The 21,126-nt window shown below is 43.4% G+C and overlaps 1 protein-coding gene and 1 long non-coding RNA gene across 3 annotated transcripts; one reads left to right on the top strand and one right to left on the bottom strand.

Annotated features, from left to right (window-relative positions):
- Positions 1 to 4,551: 4,551 nt before the first annotated feature.
- On the bottom strand, positions 4,552 to 6,245 carry LOC137487905 (uncharacterized). The gene is made up of 2 exons (XR_011006710.1): positions 6,061 to 6,245; positions 4,552 to 4,953 (listed from the first exon to the last, which is right to left on the bottom strand). It is a non-coding gene; the product is annotated as an uncharacterized lncRNA (long non-coding RNA).
- Positions 6,246 to 18,128: 11,883 nt separating this feature from the next.
- LOC100333286 (interferon-gamma-inducible GTPase 10) lies at positions 18,129 to 20,757 on the top strand. 2 transcript variants are annotated; one of them, XM_009292314.4, is made up of 3 exons: positions 18,129 to 18,184; positions 18,604 to 18,671; positions 18,840 to 20,757. In XM_009292314.4, exons 2-3 carry the CDS (start codon positions 18,610 to 18,612, stop codon positions 20,377 to 20,379), a joined length of 1,602 nt encoding a protein of 533 aa, XP_009290589.1. In that variant the 5' UTR covers positions 18,129 to 18,184; positions 18,604 to 18,609; the 3' UTR covers positions 20,380 to 20,757. The 2 variants fall into 2 exon arrangements, with proteins under 2 accessions (XP_009290589.1, XP_021322592.1); XM_021466917.3 differs by lacking the exon at positions 18,604 to 18,671 and having other exon boundaries at positions 18,141 to 18,184.
- The last annotated feature ends 369 nt before the right edge of the window (positions 20,758 to 21,126 follow it).

The raw sequence follows: 21,126 nt of genomic DNA, 5'->3' as shown, positions 1-21,126 counted from the left end.
ATGATCTTAACAAGTGAAGTGAAGTATGATTTAACAATAGGCTTATATGAACTAAGGACTTGGTATTTGGCTGCAAAAATAGCTACAAGAAAAACCTGAACAGAAACATGCTGTGAGAATTTCCCGAAGCAGTGACATTTTACCATACTCCAAATTGCCGCCAGGTTTTAACGCGGTTTGTGAAACTGCTTTAACAACTGTCAGTCTGTATGACATGCTTATGTATGTGATGTACTTCATAATGAAGCCAACTCAACAGTTAATCATTATGAAATGTAAGCTATTTGTTGGCCATTTCTGCAATCAGTGGAAGTTTTGTTTTGTTGTTGTTTTTCATTGAAACTTTTTCATTTTGGTGAGTGAAATGGCTCTGTCACTGAGAGCAACTTGAAAAAAAACTCAATATTATAAAGTATTTGTACTTTTGGAGATTAAAAGTCGCCGTTTAGATTGAAGTAAGAAAACACATAAGAATATGTCATGGCAGTGATTAATGCATTTCTGAATTGTCAACAATCCCTAACTTAAACAAACATGTTAGAAGACAAATCGCATTGTCATATTGCAGAAATACAATGAAACATGTCAATTCTTTAACTGCATAATTCATGTGTGAAAATGAAGCTTTCTTTTACAGTTAAAACTTGATGGCCATAACCGACAAGGCTGTTACTGTAAGAAATAAAAAGTCCCACACTACATCAGTTAGAATCAAAATAATACATGGAAAACATATAATTCTGCAGAAACAAATTAATGACTGCAATAAGGGCTCTTTATGCATTCCTTTATTTTAATTCATTCATTCATTCATTTTCTTGTCAGCTTAGTCCCTTTATTAATCTGGGGTCACCACAGCGGAATGAACCACCAACTTATCCAGCAAGTTTTTACGCAGTGGATGCCCTTCCAGCTGCAACCCATCTCACATCTCACAAACATCCACACACATTCGCACACACACACTCATACACTACGGACAATTTAGTTCACCCAATTCACCTGTACCACATGTCTTTGGACTGTGGGGGAAACCGGAGCACCCGGAGGAAACCCACGCGAAGGCAGGGAGAACATGCAAACTCCACACAGAAACGCCAACTGAGCCAGCGAAGCCAAACTGAGCCAGCGAACTTCTTGCTGTGAGGCGACTGCACTACCTACTGCACCACTGCCTCGCCCTTACTTAAATTCAAACACAGATTTTTTTGTGATGTTTTCACAAAGGTTTTACATATTGACAACATTGTCAAAATGATAAATCCTTTTCCCATGGATTTGTGAAAAGAACTAAAATGCTGTAATGGCTGTTGGCAATGTCTCTTCATAAAACACAGAATATCACATACATACAAACAAATCTTTCACAAATCCTCTTTTTTTGTGCTTTACAAATTAACGTTATACAAAAGACCGAAGATTCACATCTGAAATGACACTTCTTTTTTTGCAATTGTGACCCCACATACAAGCTATACATTGGATAAAAGGGTTTGTTTTCCCTGGGAGTTAAATACCTTTGTGTTGCTAGCATACCTGAACAATTTAAAAAGAAGCTTGATGATTGTGTTTTGTACTGTTTTGACACTGATTTATTTCTCCTGTCAGTTGATTGTATGCTAATGCATCATTGGAATATTTTCAGGATGCACGTTAACCGTAAGTGATCCAAATGTCATTCAACTTTCTGTCATTCAAGGGGCTGGATTTAGTATGCATTGTTGGAATACTGCGTAACCTTTTCTGTGAAGTCAACCTCTGACAAAGAGGTATTGTTTAAAGTATTCCGTTTATTCTGTGACTGAATATTTTGTCGAACCATTTCCTGCTTCTAGGTTTTATTTGTTTTCATTTTTAGGAAAATGAGCATGTAACCCCTCTTGAACTAGTACTGTGTTGACAGTAAAAAACACCTCAAATACTTGGCTGCTTTTAGAAAAACATGACACAATCATAACAGCCAAACACATAACTTTTACGCCAACCTGATTTCACCAAGTAGGACATGTTCCTGGATTAACATCTATATGTTGATCTTAACATTCTAATTAGCCAATCATTCTAAACATTCTAATTAGCCAAATAAGGGATACATTTACAGTGTATGTTAAGTTTAGGATTACAGTTAGGTTAATGCACTTCCACATGATTGGTATCCAACTATTATTCCCTTCTGATTTTGGGAATAATCTACTGTAGGGTTGGGTTTGGGGTAGAGAATAGGTATGGATTACGTTTTTGAACAAAAATGATGCTTCAGGATCAACATAGATATTAATCCAGGATCACATTGTAGTTGGCAAAATCATGACGTGCTAACTTTTACATTTATTCAGTCACAGTTCAAGTTCATCCAAAGAGTGTTTCATTTTATGTATGTGTACTTAACAAGTACTTGGTTTTATAAGATAACATGGGTTAAGATTGGGTTTGGTGATAATACCAAGTTATTAAGTGAAGTTTTTAAACTAATTTCGAGAGGAGCACGTGATATAATTGACAGCAGCTGGCCACCTATCTACACTCTTTAGTTAGCCAATCAGATCTATCCTAACCCACTATAAGTAGCCTAGCTAGACATTACTCCCTTATCTTCGTTTTCCGAAGAAACAAACGACAGGTCCGCTCTAGTTCCTCCAAAAGTTACTCACGGACAAAACGGATCCTCCACATCTCCTAACTGTTACTATTCTTCAACTACAATACCACACCACCTTTAATACCATCGTCAGCAACTACAAAAAAATGACAAAAACAACAACAACAGCGACGGCGGCTGAGATCACAACAGCATCAGCGCAGCTACATACAAGAAAGAAAGCTCCGGGCTCCCTGAAACACCAGCCCCGTCTTAACAACAACCAGCCCAGCATGAAAGTCAGCTCGAGACCGAGGCTCCAACGAGAGGCCGTAGGCCTATCCACTCCAGCCAGATCACAATGCAATCCCCAGCTCCGCTACGTACCTTCTCCAGCATCATCATGCGTCTCTCATATCCAACAACGACTGTCACTGAACTCCTCCAAACTCCTAGACGCCGGGACCATAATTCAAAGCCGCTGCATTAAACCCAAAACACTTGCGAATCCACGTCTTCACCGCCACCCCCAGGACATAACACGCTCCTGCCACACCCCCTATCCTAAACAGACATTAAACCCGCAATCTCTCCGCCTCCCCGGAGAATCAAGGAAAGGATTAAAAAGCAATATTGGATTTGGACATATTGCAGCAATCATAATTCTAAACACGGATAAAACCTATCTCCCGGACAATAAAGCAACTCTTGGGAATCCCACCTCACCTCTTCCATCCTGCAGCTCCCGATTCCAGTGCACACTCCAGTCCTCCTCTTTCAGCGATCCTTACCACCTACGCACCCCGCCCCTCTACCTTGCGTATCATTGCTTTTTCCCCCTCTCATTTTTACAAGCTCGCAGCTATTGCTGATTATTTTCTATTATAAAATAGAAATTACTTGTCGACTTTTGTCAATATGTTTATGCTTTTACTGAATTACGTTTGTAACTGACCTAATTTCTGAATTTCTCATTCCAGGTTTCGTCTACTGAAGCACAGCCGATCTCGGCGCTCCCTTCCCACAACCTCACTAGCCGTCCACCAACACTACACCAGAAATCACAGAGCAATTCCCTGTTAAGCACATCCATACCAGCCCTACTGAAATGGACATTAGAACGTTTCTAAAAACGTCTAATAACGGCTCTTTCATCTCCTCATAATTCTGCCTTTTTCAGCTTTAACAGCATGATTCTACCTGATGAATATGCTTAAATTATCACGTTATAAACCAAGCAATCTCTCTAATCTAGACGGCTGCAGCGCTCGGTTGCAATCAACATTACACCCGCCATCCGATTTCTGGCAATGGGCTCTATGCACGGCGGCGCGTGACGCATTTCCGGTAAAATTTAAGACCCCGAGTCTACTTCCGCCGATCGTACAGTACAGTGCTACAACAGGAGCGCTACTGATAAAAACGAGTAATGTTTTGGACAGTTGTCTTAATGTTTTATGCCATTATAGCCCACTTATATATGTTTATGTCAGCTACATAAATATGACATCTAAACGTTTAAAAGTGTCATTTCAAAGACGTGAGAACAGTACTTGTAGATACCACTGCTGTGTTCAGCAATGCACAGCGTCAAAAATTGAACTCTTACCTTAGTTTCCACACGTTTCCAAAAGAAAGTCGTGCAGAAGAGGTGGGTTGTTGATATTAAACGTGAGAATTTTACAGAAACAGAAAAAAACAAGAGTGTAGCTGATAATTTCAGTCTAGCAAACTGATCGAGGCTCGAGTGCCAACCGGATGCAGACATTTAAAGAAAGGAGCTTTTATGGCAAATAATAGTTTGTTTTCATTGCCTTTGAAGTAAAAAAACACTGAACATTAATATACATAAACATTTCTTAAGCTACTAAGTGCAATTTTTTAATTCAGAATAAAGACCTTTATTTTATTCACTGTACATATAAAATATAATTCACTGTATGTAATTTGAAATAAAAATTGTCAAAAAAATGTAACATTTTGAAAAAAATATTTTATTCAGATGAACAGAAAAAATGACATTGAATCAGTTGTTTTCTTGAATCAGGTGCTTCTTCTGTAACTTGTGCATAGAGAGGTATTTAGGCTTATACGTATTAAATAAATAAATAAATAAATCACCCATCTGTTTCATGGAACTTAACACATAATTGATCCATTCCAAACAATTGTTCATGTGACAACTCACATTACACATTTCAGAGTAATGGGCTGTCTGGAAAAGCAAAGCAACCAAATGTTTGCATATCCCACTCTCAGCCACACAAGAACAGGAGCTATTAACTAGCAGACGATGGCATGGATCTTCTGACGGATGTCCGCTCCAGGATGAAGTAACACATAAAATTTTCTAGCTCTGAATCTCATAATGTTACCTAGAAAACAGAAACAAGAATATTAATAGGTTTTTAAAGAGAGTCATCAAAGGCAGTTCACTCAAAACTGAAAATTCTATTTCCTCATCCTTCACTTGTTCCAAACCTGTTTTGAGTTTCTTTCTGATGTTTAACACAAACAAAAATACTTTGAAGAAAGCAGGAAACTTGCAACCACTGATATTCATAGTAGTTCTTTTTCATACTATGGAAGTCAATGGTTACAGGTTTTCAGCTTTCTTCAAAATATCTTCTTTTTAAAGGCATCTGCAGCAATATCATCAGATTAAACTACACAGTAAATCATTAATTTAAATTATTTAAAAGTAGCTCCCTTTAGTCACACTTTAAAATAATGTTTCATTAATTAATGTATTTGCTCACTATTTAAATAACTATTTTATATTTAACATTGTTAAACTAATTTACTAATGAATAAAAATCCAAAGTCATGCTTGTTAACATTAGCTATTACATCGTGAGTTAACAAGCACAATGAATAAGCATTTGTTCAAAAACGTAAAAAAACTAATAAATATTGAAATAGACAAATTGTTGATGTGAAATTAACTAATGACACCTTATTGTTTTGGGTCACCCTCCCATTTAATTACAATGTTATCGACTAAATAGAAAGCATGCTATCTACACTGTTACACTGCATCTGTCATCTCCACTGTTTCAGCAATAAATATCAGCATTGACACAGTGCTATTTGTCTGTTGTGGATGGAACGGCATTGTATTATTTTATTCCTAATATATCTTGCTCAATAATCATGCTTACAAGCTATGACAGCATCTGTGTTTCTGTAATTATCCGAACTGAACAGTGGTGGTCACTTTAGAACAGTAAAAGTATGAATGGGACAGAATTTCATATGTATGCTGTCCTACTCTCAGCTGGTGAGGAGACTCCGATTTCTTCATAGATCTATCGGTAGTAATGAGCTCTCACTGAGATCTTATTCCTGCCCTGTTTTTACCTGACACTTTGAGACAGAATTACGTACACATATGATTATTTTTACTTACGTGATAAAGCTGCAGATGGACGGATCGTAAGAGTATTAACGCTAAAGTTAGCCTTCAGGCTAGCTGAACTTACCTTCATAATTGCACAGGTAGGAAGATGCATACAACTTGAAACCCTTCTCAAGCTTTGCTCAGCGGTGTTGTAGAGCACATCCGGACAATCATTTGCACATCGTTGACCATAATTTACTCGCAAACAGCGAGTAAATATTGACGACTCTGCCATAATACTGTTCACCTCCGCTTAAAATCACCCAGACCGGAAGCTGGACCGCGGCCTTAGACAAAACGCGGAAGTAATGCGTGCATATAGCCCATCAGAGGTCACAATTACATTTCGTAGTCCGTTTAACATTCGGATGCAAAAGTAGCCCACACATTTATGCTTAAAAACGATCCGCTGGATTTCGCCAATAACTACGGTGTTTGCACGTAATTCACCTACAAGTTCCCGTTTCTCTCTCCCTAATATCCCCCAGCTAAACTAGTGACCGGTTTTCTAATATTTGCATTCTCATTGCGGAAGAACCTCCGGCTTAAGCACTTCTATAGAATTCTTAAGCATCAATTTGGAGTGATAGAATTTCAAGCATTAATAAGCTACTTGAATAAATCGACAATCAGTCCCCTTTTATATTCTGGAAGAAAAATATCACGCTAAGCATAAACTGCTCTCCATCTAGAACATCAAACACACATGCGCATTATCCCGCAGGGATGCCTTTTCGTCACTCACCTATTTCATCTCGCAGCAGCAATCTCCGGAATAGAAGAGAAATGATCTAAATCCGATCTTGGCCGTAACAAACTCTGCCTGAAGGGCGTCGCGCACTAGAGGCGCCGACGGCGCGGTGACGCGACGCACTTACGACAGAGAATAGTAGATTAATGCACACCAGACTCACGCATTCATACTTTATCAAATAAACTAATCAATTATACAAATAGCGCTCCGCGGCGCGGCAGAATACGAAGTGTCATGAATTGTGGCTGGGCACTACGGACAGCCGCATTGACTTCCTTATTATTTATTTCCTTCCTGTGAAAGTCAATGGTTACAGGTTTTCAGCTTTCTTCAAAATGTTGTCTTTAGCGTTTAACACGGGAGTCACCAACCTCTGAAACTAAGAGCTACTTTCGGGCACCGATTAACGTGGAGGGCTACCAGTTGGATAAACACTTCTCAAATAACAAATTGCTCAATTTACTTATAATTATAATTTAAGTTTTTGGTTATTTTTTAATAATGAATAATATTCATCCAGGTGTAGTCACTGATCATGTTATGATTCTCTTAAAGTTACCAACAATGATTTAACAGGGTAGGAAATACCCCGTAATTAATATATCAACGTGCAACACTATTTTATTTATCTTTGCAAATATTTACATTTTTAAATGATTACTTCTATTTTAGAGAAAGCTTACTTGTAAGTGGTGTTATGGTGAGCTATTTTAGAACAGGCCTGTGAGCAACACACGAGAGCCTCGTGAGCTATCTGGTGCCCATCGGTACCATATTTGGTGACTCCTGGTTTAACAGAAATGAAATTCATAAAGGTTCGTAACCATCAGGTAGCGCTTAAAGCATGCGACCTGCTTATGCTTCCTTCCTTAAGCGCTGGAATAGAAGCCATTCATTTATTAGCTATCCAATTTCATCCTCAGTATATCCTTTTTACACAGATGCTGCCCCCTTCGTGGGTATATTATCGGGGCCGCCAATGCGCTTCTAACGGGCAATATAGTCAATACATTCTGAAAAAAAAAAAAAAAAAAAAAATTAAAAATTTCTGCTGTACATGTTCCTAGTTGCATAGGAAATCGCTGACTCTCTTTTGCTTTATTTTCAGAAACTGGTATCAGAAGCAGAGCCGCAGCTGACTCCATCTCTCCTTTTAAGATGATAATCCCATAACCACAGCATACACAATTTGCGTCAGCATTCATTTATACATTTTAAGTTACCCCAGAACACCTCATCAGTTTCTCACTGCTCAACACATCCACACATTCCGTTCAATAACATTTTTGGTTTCATAACACCTTAAAATCATAGGACCATTCAGGCTTCCCACCAGATTCATAATCCAGTCACTCATTCAGAATTGGAGCCACCACCACAGCAGCACACAAGGGCTATCATAACAACACATACAAACACTAGGAAAGTAGTCTCCCGACGCCTTCAAATCTTATATCTGACTCAGCCACAGCCATCTCAGGGAAGCTCAGAGGACCCTCACCAGCAGACGCAGTAATCCCAGCGGCCAAGGGCATGGGCCTAGTCCAGGGAGAGAATACGACCCAACCATACCAGCTTCCCGAGGGCAGAGGAACTACCCAGTCTCCCAAGGGCGCGGGCATGACCCAGCCATCTAGCTTCCTTTCTTCCTTCCAGCTGATTTGCACTCAGCCTTCTCCCCCTTTTCACTCACCTAACTCCAGTAGGAGTTCTCTCCCTGCCCAGGCCCCCTTGTCACCCCCGCCCCCCCGGCCGCTGCCACAGAAGTTTTCACTGCCCCCCAACTTTTCTAACTTCTGTAGGACCCCGCCCCCCCCCCCCCCATGGCTCTGGCCCCCGCAGGGGCGTTACCCCGAGCTTCGATTCTCGCAGGAATCATCTCACTGCCCTGGCCTTAGCTTTTTATATTATGTCATTCCATAATGACATATAGTATAGCACTATTTATTTTTCTCTCTGTTTGATTTTATTTATATAAATTTATATCTATATGCACCCACGCATATAAATATGAATTTATATATAGTGCTGTCACCCTCACGCTCTGTTCCCGCAGGAACACCCCCAGAGCACCTATACCGCCCGTCACCCTCCAGTAAGAAGTCTTCACCTCCCCCTCATCTTTCCCGACTCCTACTGGAGCAGCTAAATAGCTCACCCAACCCCGAGCTGTGACACGAGTCATGTCACCGACCCTCCCCGGCCCTAGCTTTTATTTATGTTTATTTTTGTTTATTTCTCACACTTATCTTTTATTTTTTAAATTTATTTATATATATGTATATATATATGCACCCACGCATATAAATATATATTTATATATAGTGCTGTCACCCTCAAGCTCTAACTCCCGCGGAGTTAATCCCGAGCACCGGACCCCCGCAGGGGTCATCGCCCAACTGCCATTTCCCCCTTCAGCTGGGGCTTCACCGACCATTCCTTTTCCCGACTCCAGCTGGAGATGGCACATACAGCTCTCTCTCCCGCAGGAGAGCCAAGAGCTTCGACTCTCGCAAGAGTCAGTAAAAACGCCACCCCAAGGCCCTAGATTACCCCATTATATATTTATATATCTATATGTTTCATATAAATATATAATTATATATAGTGCTGCCACCTCCCAGCTCAATCTCCGCAAGGAGTGTTCCTCGAGCAAATTACTCCTTTGGAGTCCCCGCCCCCCCTGCCCCCCTTCACCCCCCTCTCCAGCCGGAGTCCTTCACTCCCCTTCCCTTGTAATGACTCCAGCAGGATTCCCGCCCACCCCATGGCTCTGACCCCCGCAGGAGTCTCCCCGAGTCTCTACTCCAGCAGGAGTATTCACAGCCCAAGCCAACTCTGCTCGGGTTCCCGCAGGAACCTGTTTCACCCTTTGCTCCAAAGGAGCCCTCTTTACCTTTTCTTTTTCAAATAACTATATCCAGCAGCCGGATATAGCATTTCAAGCCTTTTGGGGAGTTTCTTCGAATACACGGCTGCTGTCCCGAGCTTCATGCATTTGGGGAGCTCTCGAGAACCACCTGATCTCGTACTCCCCTCACATGCTCTATGGACCTGGCGGGAGCCCTGGGCTCAACTATCTCCGAGCTCAGGGTTCTCTCCCGGGACAGCATGCCAAACCTGCTTACAGCTGTCAAGCAATATCTAAGTGTGAACTCTTGAAGTGAAGTTTTTAAACTAATTTCGAGAGGAGCACGTGATATAATTGACAGCAGCTGGCCACCTATCTACACTCTTTAGTTAGCCAATCAGATCTATCCTAACCCACTATAAGTAGCCTAGCTAGACATTACTCCCTTATCTTCGTTTTCCGAAGAAACCCCCCATCCACCCCTTTCTCCTCCTTTTCTCCTTTACAAAAAGGGGAGCTCTCGAGAACCACCTGATCTCGTACTCCCCTCACATGCTCTATGGACCTGGCGGGAGCCCTGGGCTCAACTATCTCCGAGCTCAGGGTTCTCTCCCGGGACAGCATGCCAAACCTGCTTACAGCTGTCAAGCAATATCTAAGTGTGAACTCTTGAACCCATTTATGCAGTTATTATAAGTATAGGGAGACCAGGAATATTGTAACCAGGAACTATTTAAAAATCTGAGAGCAAATTTATTGCTACACTCCCAGGTCAGTTGTAACAACAAAACTTTTGGTCAGTAACATCAGTGAAATGCTACCACCAACCCCTAGCAAATTTAAAACTGTATTTCAAGAGTTCACACTTAGATATTGCTTGACAACTGTTAGCAGGTTTGGCATGCTGTCCCGGGAGAGAATGCTGTCTCCTTTTTTGCAAAGGAGAAAAGGAGGAGAAAAGGGGGTGGATGGTGGGTTTCTTCGGAAAACGAAGATAAGGGAGTAATATCTAGCTAAGCTACTTATAGTGAGTTAGAATAGATCTGATTGGCTAACTAATGAGTGTAGATAGGTGGCCAGCAGCAGTCAATTATATCATGTGCTCCTCTCGAAATTAGTTTAAAAACTTAATTTCAAGAGTTCACACTTAGATATTGCTTGACAATTGTTAGCAGGTTTGGCATGCTGTCCCGGGAGAGAACCCTGAGCTCGGAGATAGTTGAGCCCAGGGCTTCTGCCAGGTCCATAAGGCATGTGAGGGGAGTACGAGATCAAGTGGTTCTTGAGAGCTCCCCAAATGCATGAAGCTCTGGACAACAGCCTTGTATTCGAAGAAACTCCCCAAAAGGCTTGAAATGCTATATCCGGCTGCTGGATATAGTTATTTGAAAAAGAAAAGGTAAAGGGGCTCCTTTGGAGCAAAGGGTGAAACAGGTTCCTGCGGGAACCCGAGCAGAGTTGGCGTGGGCTGTGAATACACCTGAGGGAGTAGAGACTCGGGGAGACCCCTGCGGGGGTCAGAGCCATGGGGTGGGCGGGAATCCTGCTAGAGCTATTATAAGGGAAGGGGAAGGAAGGAGTCCAGCTGGAGAGGGGGGTGAAGGGGGGCAGGGGGGGCAGGGACTCCGAAGGAGTAATTTGCTCAAGGAACACTCCTTGCGGAGATAGAGCTGGGAGGTAGAGATCTGCGCGGGACTAAATTTTGAATCCCGCTCCCGCCCGCACCCGCCAGGTTTTACCCGAACCCGACCGCTCCCGCTTATATTAAGAATTTATTGTCCCGCTGCCCGACCCGCCCCATTTTCTGGCCGCCATGCCCGATCCCACTAAAGAGCGGGGGAGAACAAAACCGAAAATCCCCCAGCTATACAGTCCAGACAGCCAAGCTGTCTGTATAAACACACACACACACACACACACACACACACACACACACAGCACCAAGCACACACACACAGACAAATCTCTCTCTCTCATACGCGCGCGCGCACTAACACACACACAAGCACCAAGCAGACACACAGGCGTTTGCTGTTATATCAACTCAAAGGCTTGTAATACCATGTATCAAGTACCAATGTAATACCAAAAGGTTTTATATAAAGGTATATAAATACTGAGTCGCGCCAGCTCCGGGCCGAAGCGCACATTACTCTCGGGCTGATTCCGGCGCGGATGCGGCAGCGTCGGCTCGCTTACGGCCACCGCGTCTGGCCTGATTGATTCGGTCCGGAATCGGGCAGTGAGTCCCCAAGCATCCGGAGTCCGGCAGCCGGAGCCGGGCTGAGTGGTAAGTCTCCGGCAGGCGAGAATCTAGCCGGAACTGGCCCGAGTGCATTTTGCTATCTGGGAAAGCTCTCTCTTTCTCTCATTCGCGCGCGTGCGCACTAACATACACACACACAAGCACCAAGCACACACACAGGCAAAGCTCGCTCTCCCTCTCTCTCTCTCTCTCTCTCTCATTAGCATAGCAGTATCCACGATATTGCTAGACAGCCCGTCCCAAATTAAGCCCGTTACCGACCGCTCCCGCGATTTATTCGGAAATTTATTAATGCAGACCTCTACTGGGAGGTGTCAGCACAATATATAATTATATATTTATATGAAACATATAGATATATAAATATACAATGGGTTAATCTAGGGCCTTGGAAGGGAATTTTTTACTGACTCTTGCGAGAGTCGAAGCTCTTGGCACTCCTGCGGGAGAGAGAGCTGTATGTGGCGTCTCCAGCTGGAGTCGGAAAAAGGAAGGGTCGGTGAAGCCCCAGCTGGAGGGTGAATGGCAGTTGGGCAGTCCGGTGCTCGGGATCAACTCCGCGGGAGTTGGAGCTTGAGGGTGACAGCACTATATATTGTAGCGAGTCTGCTGATACCACGTCGCCCTGGTCACAAATCCACCCCAGCTGGAACACTCATCAACACCGGATCTCTCACAGCTGGACCTCATCAGCCAGGGAGAGATATAAGCCAGCCCCACACAGGAGGAAACTGAGCTTCATTTCCACATGACTCCCTGCGCTAACGCTTGTCTCTCTCTGTCTCTCCCACAGCCGAATCCAGCTCGTGACCGATCCAACACCAGAACTCTCACCAGTCTTCACCATCTCCCCGGAGCACTTGAGCACGCACCCTTAAGAAGAGCACTCATTCACCCCTTTTACACTTGTAAATAAAGCACCCTCCGGGGCATTGTTTGTAACACCATCGAACTGTGTTTGTGTTTTCCCTCTGCCTCGCTACAACTGGTGGAGAATGCGGGCATTGCAGAGGGAAAATTTCAGAAGAAACACTTACCAGTAAGAAGAAATAACCGCTGAATTTTTCTTTGTGTTTGTTACAGACAGGCATCCGCTCTCTCTCTCTCCCACACTTCCTCTTACTCGGCTGTCAACATCCCGTCGCCATGTCTCTGGAAGAGGTACTGCTCCACCTAGCGGAGATCTCCAGTAAACAGAATTCCATCTCTGAGCAACTTACAGCCAGACAGGATCGACTGGAACAACAGCTCCGCCAGGCGGCCAGACACCATCCGACTCCCGAAGTGAGTGGGCATCATCATCTCACTAAACTCAGCGACCTGGATGATATTGACGCTTACTTACATACTTTTGAAGTTATTGCCGAGAGAGAAGGCTGGCCGAAGGAAAACTGGGCGAGAATGTTGGCTCCGTTTCTCACAGGAGAAGCACAAAGAGCATATTTTTCACTAGAGACACCTAAAAATGAAGATTACAAAGCGTTAAAAAAGGAGATATTAGCCAGAATGGGGCTCTCCACAATCAGCGCAGCACAACAGTTTTCCCAGTGGGCTTATGATGAGAAACAGCCAGTGCGGACTCAAGCAGCTCAACTTTCTCGCCTAGGAAGACTATGGTTATTAGGAGGAGATCCTTCGGCAGTCCAGGTCGCTGAGAAGGTGATTATCGAGAAGATGATGCGAGCGTTACCCCGACATTTGCGAACACTCACCAGCATGCGAAATCCTGAGTCACTGGCCACCCTGGTGGAGGCGATCGAGCTGGCTGAAGCTCACATCGCCAGAGACAATGGGGAGAGAGCGGCTCTGCCACCCCGGAGGGTAAGTGCACCATGGCGACCGGTGGACGGTACAGCACGACCAGGCGGCAGACCAGCGGTCCCCAGCCCGATGGACGAGCCGATGCCCACCGAGCCGACGACGCACTCGACCCCGGCCTGGAAAGCAGGGTGCGCGGTACACCGCAACATCCCTCCCGAAGCTCCCACCCATAAAATCCTGTTAGAGGGAAAAACACAAACGGCCACGTTAGACACAGGAAGCGCCATCACTCTGGTTCACCCGAAGACTTTGAAATACCACCATGAAAGCAAAGGGCGAATTCCGATCACGTGTGTGCACGGTGATACCCGCCACGTACCCGCCCGAAGAGTGACCATCGCGGCGAAACCAGGCAGCTGGCGCATCGATGTCGGGGTTGTTCCGGATCTTCCTGTGCCCCTCATACTGGGCAGAGACTGGCCGGGGTTCGACGAACTCCTGACTCACCACCACGCCTCATCGGCTCGTTCAAAGAAGAAGAACAAGTCACAGGCTCATCAGGACCGCAAACCAGCGCTGATGACCACCGAGAGCGACAGAGGGGGTGAGTCATCCATATCCGCTAATTTAAACTTTGACCTGTTTCAACAGATAACCGCAGGAGGCGATTTTGGCAGAGCACAAAGGGAAGATGAGACGCTCAAACACTGCTGGCCGCAAGTAAGGATCATTGACGGTAATGAGCGACTTCCCAGCCCTCACCCCCTCCCACACTTTATTGTGGAAAATGGTCTGCTGTACTGTGTTGCAGAGAGGCGGGGGGAAAAGAATACCCACCCGATGGCTGGACATCTGGGAGCGGCCAACACGGTAAAAAGGATCCGCGACCGTTTCCATTGGCCGGGGCTAGACGGGGAAGTGAAGAGGTATTGCCAGGCATGTGACATCTGCCAGAGAATGTCTCCCCAACGACCACCCCCCAGCCCTCTAATAACACTACCCATCATTGATGTGCCCTTCACCCGCATTGGTATGGACTTGGTAGGGCCTTTGCCGAAGTCGGCCCGGGGACATGAACACATCCTTGTTATCCTCGATTATGCCACCAGATACCCTGAAGCGATTCCCCTGAGAAAAGCCACGTCATCGGCCATCGCGAAGGAGCTGTTTCTGCTATGCAGTAGAGTGGGAATTCCAGCAGAGATACTGACCGACCAGGGCACCCCCTTCATGTCCCGGTTGATGGCAGACCTCTGTCACCTCCTCAAGGTAAAACAAATAAAAACCTCAGTATACCATCCACAGACTGACGGCCTTGTTGAGAGGTTTAACAAGACTCTGAAACAGATGCTCCAACGGGTGGTGGCAGAGGACGGGCGCGACTGGGACCTCATGATCCCGTACGTGTTGTTTGGAATCAGGGAAGTTCCTCAGGCCTCCACAGGTTTTACCCCCTTCGAACTGCTGTTTGGCCGCCAACCCCGAGGGCTATTGGATGTGGCTCGTCAAGCCTGGGAACAGGAGCCAGCCCCCCAGCGGTCGGTGATTGAACACGTATGGGACATGAGAGAACGCATTGAGAAAGTCATGCCCATCGTCAAACAACACCTGACCGAAGCCCAGCGCGCCCAGCAGAGATTGTATAACCGGCCCGCCCAACCCAGAGAATTCCACCCAGGGGACAAGTTGATGATCCTGATACCCACCACAACCTCGAAGTTCCTCGCGTCCTGGAAAGGACCATACACGGTGGTAGAAAGTCCGTCAGCCGGGACGAAGACGGGAAGAACAGCAATACCACATAAATCTCATGAAGAAGTGGGTTGCAGCTCCACGTCATCTCGTTGCCTTCACTGAAGAAACTCTTCCCGTTGTCCACATAGGTGAGCAACTCTCACCAAACCAGAAGGCGGAGCTGCAAGCCTTGGTTGGTCAGTTCAAGGATGTGTTCTCGGAGAAACCGGGCCGAACCACCATCATCCAGCACAACATCATCACTCCACCTGGCACCATCATCCGGCAAAGGACTTATCGAGTTCCAGAGGCTCGCCGGCTGGCTATCGACGAGGAGATCCAGAAGATGAGGAGGTTAGGTATCATCGAACCATCCCGTAGCCCGTGGTCCAGCCCAATAGTGATGGTCCCCAAACCCGATGGCACCCTCCGTTTCTGCAACGACTTCAGGAAACTCAACGAGATCTCCAAGTTCGACGGATACCCCATGCCTCGGGTGGACGAGCTGCTGGATAGGCTGGGTGGAGCCCGATTTATCTCCACCATTGACCTCACCAAAGGCTACTGGCAGTTACCACTAAGTGAAGACGCCAAGGAGAAAACCGCCTTCTCCACATCCGGTGGGCACTGGCAATACCGGGTTCTTCCCTTCGGGCTCCACGGGGCCCCAGCCACATTCCAAAGAATGATGGACATCCTGCTGAGGCCCCACCAGCCATATGCAGCAGCATACCTGGACGACCTCATCGTCCACTCAGAGTCATGGGAGGAACACCTATCCCGGTTACGGAGGGTGCTCTTAGATCTTCGATGGGCTGGGCTCACAGCTAATCCCAAGAAATGCCACCTGGGGCTAGCCGAAGCCAGATACCTCGGGTTCCACATTGGAAGAGGTCTCATACAGCCACAACAAAACAAGGTCAAAGCACTACAAGAAACTCCACAACCCACCACAAAGACCCAGGTACGTGCATTTCTGGGGTTAGCGGGCTACTATAGATGCTTCATACCTAACTTCTCATCCATAGCCAGCCCTCTGACAGACCTGACCAGAAAGGGGCAGCCGGAGAGGATAAGATGGACCAAGGAAGCAGACGACGCGTTCCGAGCCCTGAAGACGGCCCTCACATCCTCACCGGTACTGGCTCCGGTAGGAGCCGGGAGAGATGAGGGGGAAATGAAGACTCCTACTGGAGGGTGACGGGCGACATAAGTGCTCTGGGTGTGTTCCTGCGGGAACAGAGCGTGAGGGTGGCAGCACTATATATAAATGACAGGTAATGACAGGGCAGGGAAAGAACTCCTGCTGGAGTTAGGTGAGTGAAAAGGGGGAGAAGGTTGAGTGCAAATCAGCTGGAAGGAAAAAAGGAAGTTAGATGGCTGGGTCGTGCCCGCGCCCTTGGGAGACTGGGTAGTTCCTCTGCCCTCGGGAAGCTGGTATGGTTGGGTCGTATTCTCTCCCTGGACTAGGCCCATGCCCTTGGCCACTGGGATTACTGTGTCTGTTGGTGAGGGTCCTCTGAGCTTCCCTGAGATGGCTGTGGCTGAGTCAGATATAAGATTTGAAGGCGTCGGGAGACCACCTTCCTAGTGTTTGTATGTGTTGTTGCGATAGCCCTTGTGTGCTGCTGTGGTGGCGGTTCCAATTCTGAATGAGTGACTGGATTATGAATCTGATGGAAAGCCTGAATAGTCTTATGACTTTAAAGTGTTTTTGGAACCAAAACATGTTATTGGGTGGTGTGTGTCGTCTATGAAAAGGGGGCTAGGGGACTTGCGCTTAGTGTTTTCCTACTGTAAAATTACATTGTTTTGTTCTTGGTTGTGCTTGTGTGTAAAAGAAGTTAAAGCATTTTAAATTTGTGTTAACTGGATGCATTTTCTGTCAAAACAACAAGAAATGTGTTAATTGTATAGCCATGCACGAAGACGGATGTTGTGCTAACTGTGTTAAGAGTTTAGGAAACTTGTTAAATGTATTGATAAAAATGTCATAGCAATTGTAAAAAACTGTAAATGTACATTATGATGAAAATCTGTATGTTCATAGCTGATTAATAAGAGTTCAGTACAAGAAAAAGGCATACCATTATCCCCAAACGCAATTGTTTCCCTGTTCTAATGTAAATCCTGTAAAATCTTAGTTAAAAATAGGCCAATTAGAACATAACAAAGACTGTTTCATTGCACATGGGCTTATGCGTTTGATTGGTCACAACATTTACAAGTGAGATTACAACAATGATAGTTTTTCCCTTATTTTTAAGTTTATCCAAGTTGGTGAAATTTGCAGCTTAATGAGGCAACATTTTTCACTGCTGAGTATGTGTTTAATGCACATTTACCTTTTGTCAAGTATATTTTTGATTAGTTCATCCACATACAACTGCAACAAAGGTTACTCTGGTGGCTTAAAGATAGCTAGTTCTAGATAAAATAAACACTTCATTTGAAAAGATTTAACAAGGAGTCTACTAAATATGTTACATTTTTTTGATAAAGTATGATTGTTTTGCATGCATTTATTTTAGAGTACAACACACTGTGTGTGTGTGTGTGTGTGTGTGTGTGTGTGTGTGTGTGTGTGTGTGTGAGAAAGAGAGAGAGAGATGTGATGTTAATGTAAAATACAGAGGAGAGTTCTTTTTGTTGTTTTCGTTCTTGTTCTTAAAAAAAAGTTCTTAAAAGTTTTTGTCTTCAAGCACTTTCTGTCAAGAGGAAGTGTTTGATTAAAGGCACGCCCTGAAGTCTTTGAAACTCATTTATTACAATCAAAGCAGCTCATACTGCAGATTTGCTCATGCAATGATACTGTTTACTCCACTCTTGCACTTACTAAGGTAAGACTGGATTGTGTTGCATGATATATTATTAATTTTACGTTCACATAAAGATGATTATGACTGTTTTATTTTTTTTAAAATACGTTTTCAAAAATATGGGCTGTATTACCAGATGTTGTAAAACCCGTGCTGTATGTTTTGCAAATAAACTTAAAGGTCCACAGTATTAATAAATTCTGTATAAGTGTTGTTCACACGTCATGCTAATAAATATATTAACTACCATGAACTAATAAAAACTCATTGTAAAGTGTGACCAAAAAAATCATAATAGCAAAAAAATCTATTAATGGTATATTTTTGGTATTTATCTATTCAAAAATAATAATGTTTTAAAACAAAATCTTTTTTTTTGTTTTATGGAGAAAAATAATAAATTCGAAGTGATCATATGTGTCACATGTTTGTGTTTTTAGTCTCATATGTTGCAGTGGACTATTTTGAAGCTTCCTGAAGCTGAAGAAAAAATTCTGGATTTAAAGCGGTTGGCTAAACCTTTTTTTTTTTTTTTTTTTTAATTTTACACATGCTTATTATTATTATTATTATTATTATTATTATTATTATTATTATCGTTATTATATTTTCTGCAATCTTCAGATTAAATTGTATAACATGCATCATTCAAATTCATAAAAATTCTTCATTACAGAACCGCCATGTCAGAGTTGGTAAACACCTCTAATGATGACGATGGCTCCAGCCAATCTTCTGGGTCATCAAACACATCACAGACATTCAGCAACAAAAACAGTAAAGAAACTACACTTCCAAAATCCTCACAAACATCTACTCAAAAAGAGACTGAAGACAAAAGTGATCCTTCATCATTTACCAAACGTTCAGCAATCAGTCCAAGAAAGTTGCTGTTAAAACTGCAATTAGCTGATAAATATGCACAAACTGACCATAATGAGAAGCTCAGTGAAAATGACCTTAAAGACAAAAAGCCTGAAGAAGAGGAGAAGGAGGAGGAGGATGAAAATGAAAATCTTTATATAGTTTCTAGTGAATTCATAAACATAATGTCGAATGCCACAGATGATCCAGACTCAATCAGTGTAGATATGAAGGAAGTAATTGACGCTAAGCCTAATGAAAAAACAACAAAACTAAAAGATAAACTGACAGAGTTGGAGAATGTTACTCTTAACATGGCTATAACTGGCATGACAGGAGTAGGAAAGTCTTCATTTGTCAATGCCCTGCGAGGCCTTCGTGATGATGATAAAGATGCAGCTTTCACAGGAACAACTGAGACCACCATGAAGCCAAACATGTATGAGCATCCCTTTATGCCCAACGTGAAGATCTGGGACCTGCCTGGAATCGGAAGTCCAAAATTCAGAGCAAAGAAATACCTAAAAGATGTCAATTTCCACATGTATGACTTTTTTTTCATAGTGACCTCAGAAAGGTTTAGAGAGAACGACATTGAGTTGGCCAAAGCCATCAAGAAGAGCAACAAGCTGTTTTATTTCATACGCACTAAAATTGACAATGACGTTCGTGCTGAGTCCTACAAAAGAAACTTCGATGAGCCTATGCTGCTTGATAAAATCCGAGAAGACTGTAAGGTGAACCTACTGAAAGTGCGTATTTCCAAAATATTCCTAATATCTTCATTTCATTTGGAGAGATATGACTTTCAGAAGCTGGTCAACACCCTTGAGGAGGAACTTCCCAAAAACAAGAGATTTGCTCTCATACAGTCTTTGCCTGTTTATTCCCTCGAGGCCCTCACAAAGAAGATAACCTACTTCAAGAAACTCATTTGGCTGAATGCTGTTGGGGCCGGAGTAGGTGCAATTGCTCCAATCCCAGGAGTGTCACTGGCCGTTGAGTATGTCATCATGAAGAAGTTCTTTAAGCAAGTCTTCATGGCATTTGGACTATCAAATCAGGCACTGGAGGTACTCTCAGGACGAGTGAACAAACCTGTGAAGGTTCTGAAAGCCGCCAAGACATCACGCTTCAAAGATGGAATCACTGAGCATATTCTGATGGACATGATATCTAATCCAGTCATTGCTATTGCCGTAACTCTGGGAACCATAATGGCTCTGCTGCCCGGAGGAGCTCTGCCCGCAGGAGGCACGGCTGTCGCAACTGTGCACTACTTGCTGAATGTAGGACTCAGGGAGATGGCAGATGACACAAGGAAAGTTCTTGCCATCTCACAACTTGCCTAATAAAATGCAAAAAAAAGAATCTCAATTTCTCTCGTAACACTGACCCTATAAACACCCTCTGACTCAGCCTACTAAATTTCCAAACTGGAAAGCGATTAACAGATTTGTGTGGTTTTGATTTTGTCAGTCATGAAAATATGTTGTTTTTGAAAATAAATTTAGAAAAATCTAATTATCAATGTCTTTTTAGTTTTGTTTTAATATAAATCATTTGAACACAAAATACTGTGTTTGTTTTCCCAGTGTAAACATCAGTTTCAGACTACATTCTCTAGGATTTTGTCAGTTTATTTCATTTCTGTTTACATTAAACCATATGGACTGTATGCTGAATATGCTGGATTTGTAATAATTTGAAATAAACTTCTAGTTGTTTAACCTCTTAAGGCCATTTTTTATTTATCTTTGCTTATTGGTTATTGGTTATTGCTTATTTGGGCTTATTGGAACCTAATTAGAATAAAAACCTAAGTATCATCATTTGATAAGATGTACTTTTAGAGAAACATTATGTCCATATATGTGGACTCAGGGTCCGAATTTACATAAAACACGTTTGACTGTTTTTAATGCATTAATAACACATACATATTTTTGAACATGTTTTGACCATCAGAGAGTGAAAACATTTTTTTTTGCCCATTTTGGACAGTTTAAAATAGTGTTTGGAACATTTCAAATGCTGCAAAACAGTTGCAGGATGACACTGTATGTCTGTATCAAAATATAAAACATTCAAAGTATTTT

The sequence above is a fragment of the Danio rerio genome, chromosome 16 (genome assembly GCF_049306965.1).
Source record: "Danio rerio strain Tuebingen ecotype United States chromosome 16, GRCz12tu, whole genome shotgun sequence".
NCBI classification, from domain to species: Eukaryota; Metazoa; Chordata; class Actinopteri; order Cypriniformes; family Danionidae; genus Danio; species Danio rerio.
The sequence above is the reverse complement of the archived record's forward strand: the minus strand, read 5'-3'. Positions and strand labels throughout refer to the sequence as shown.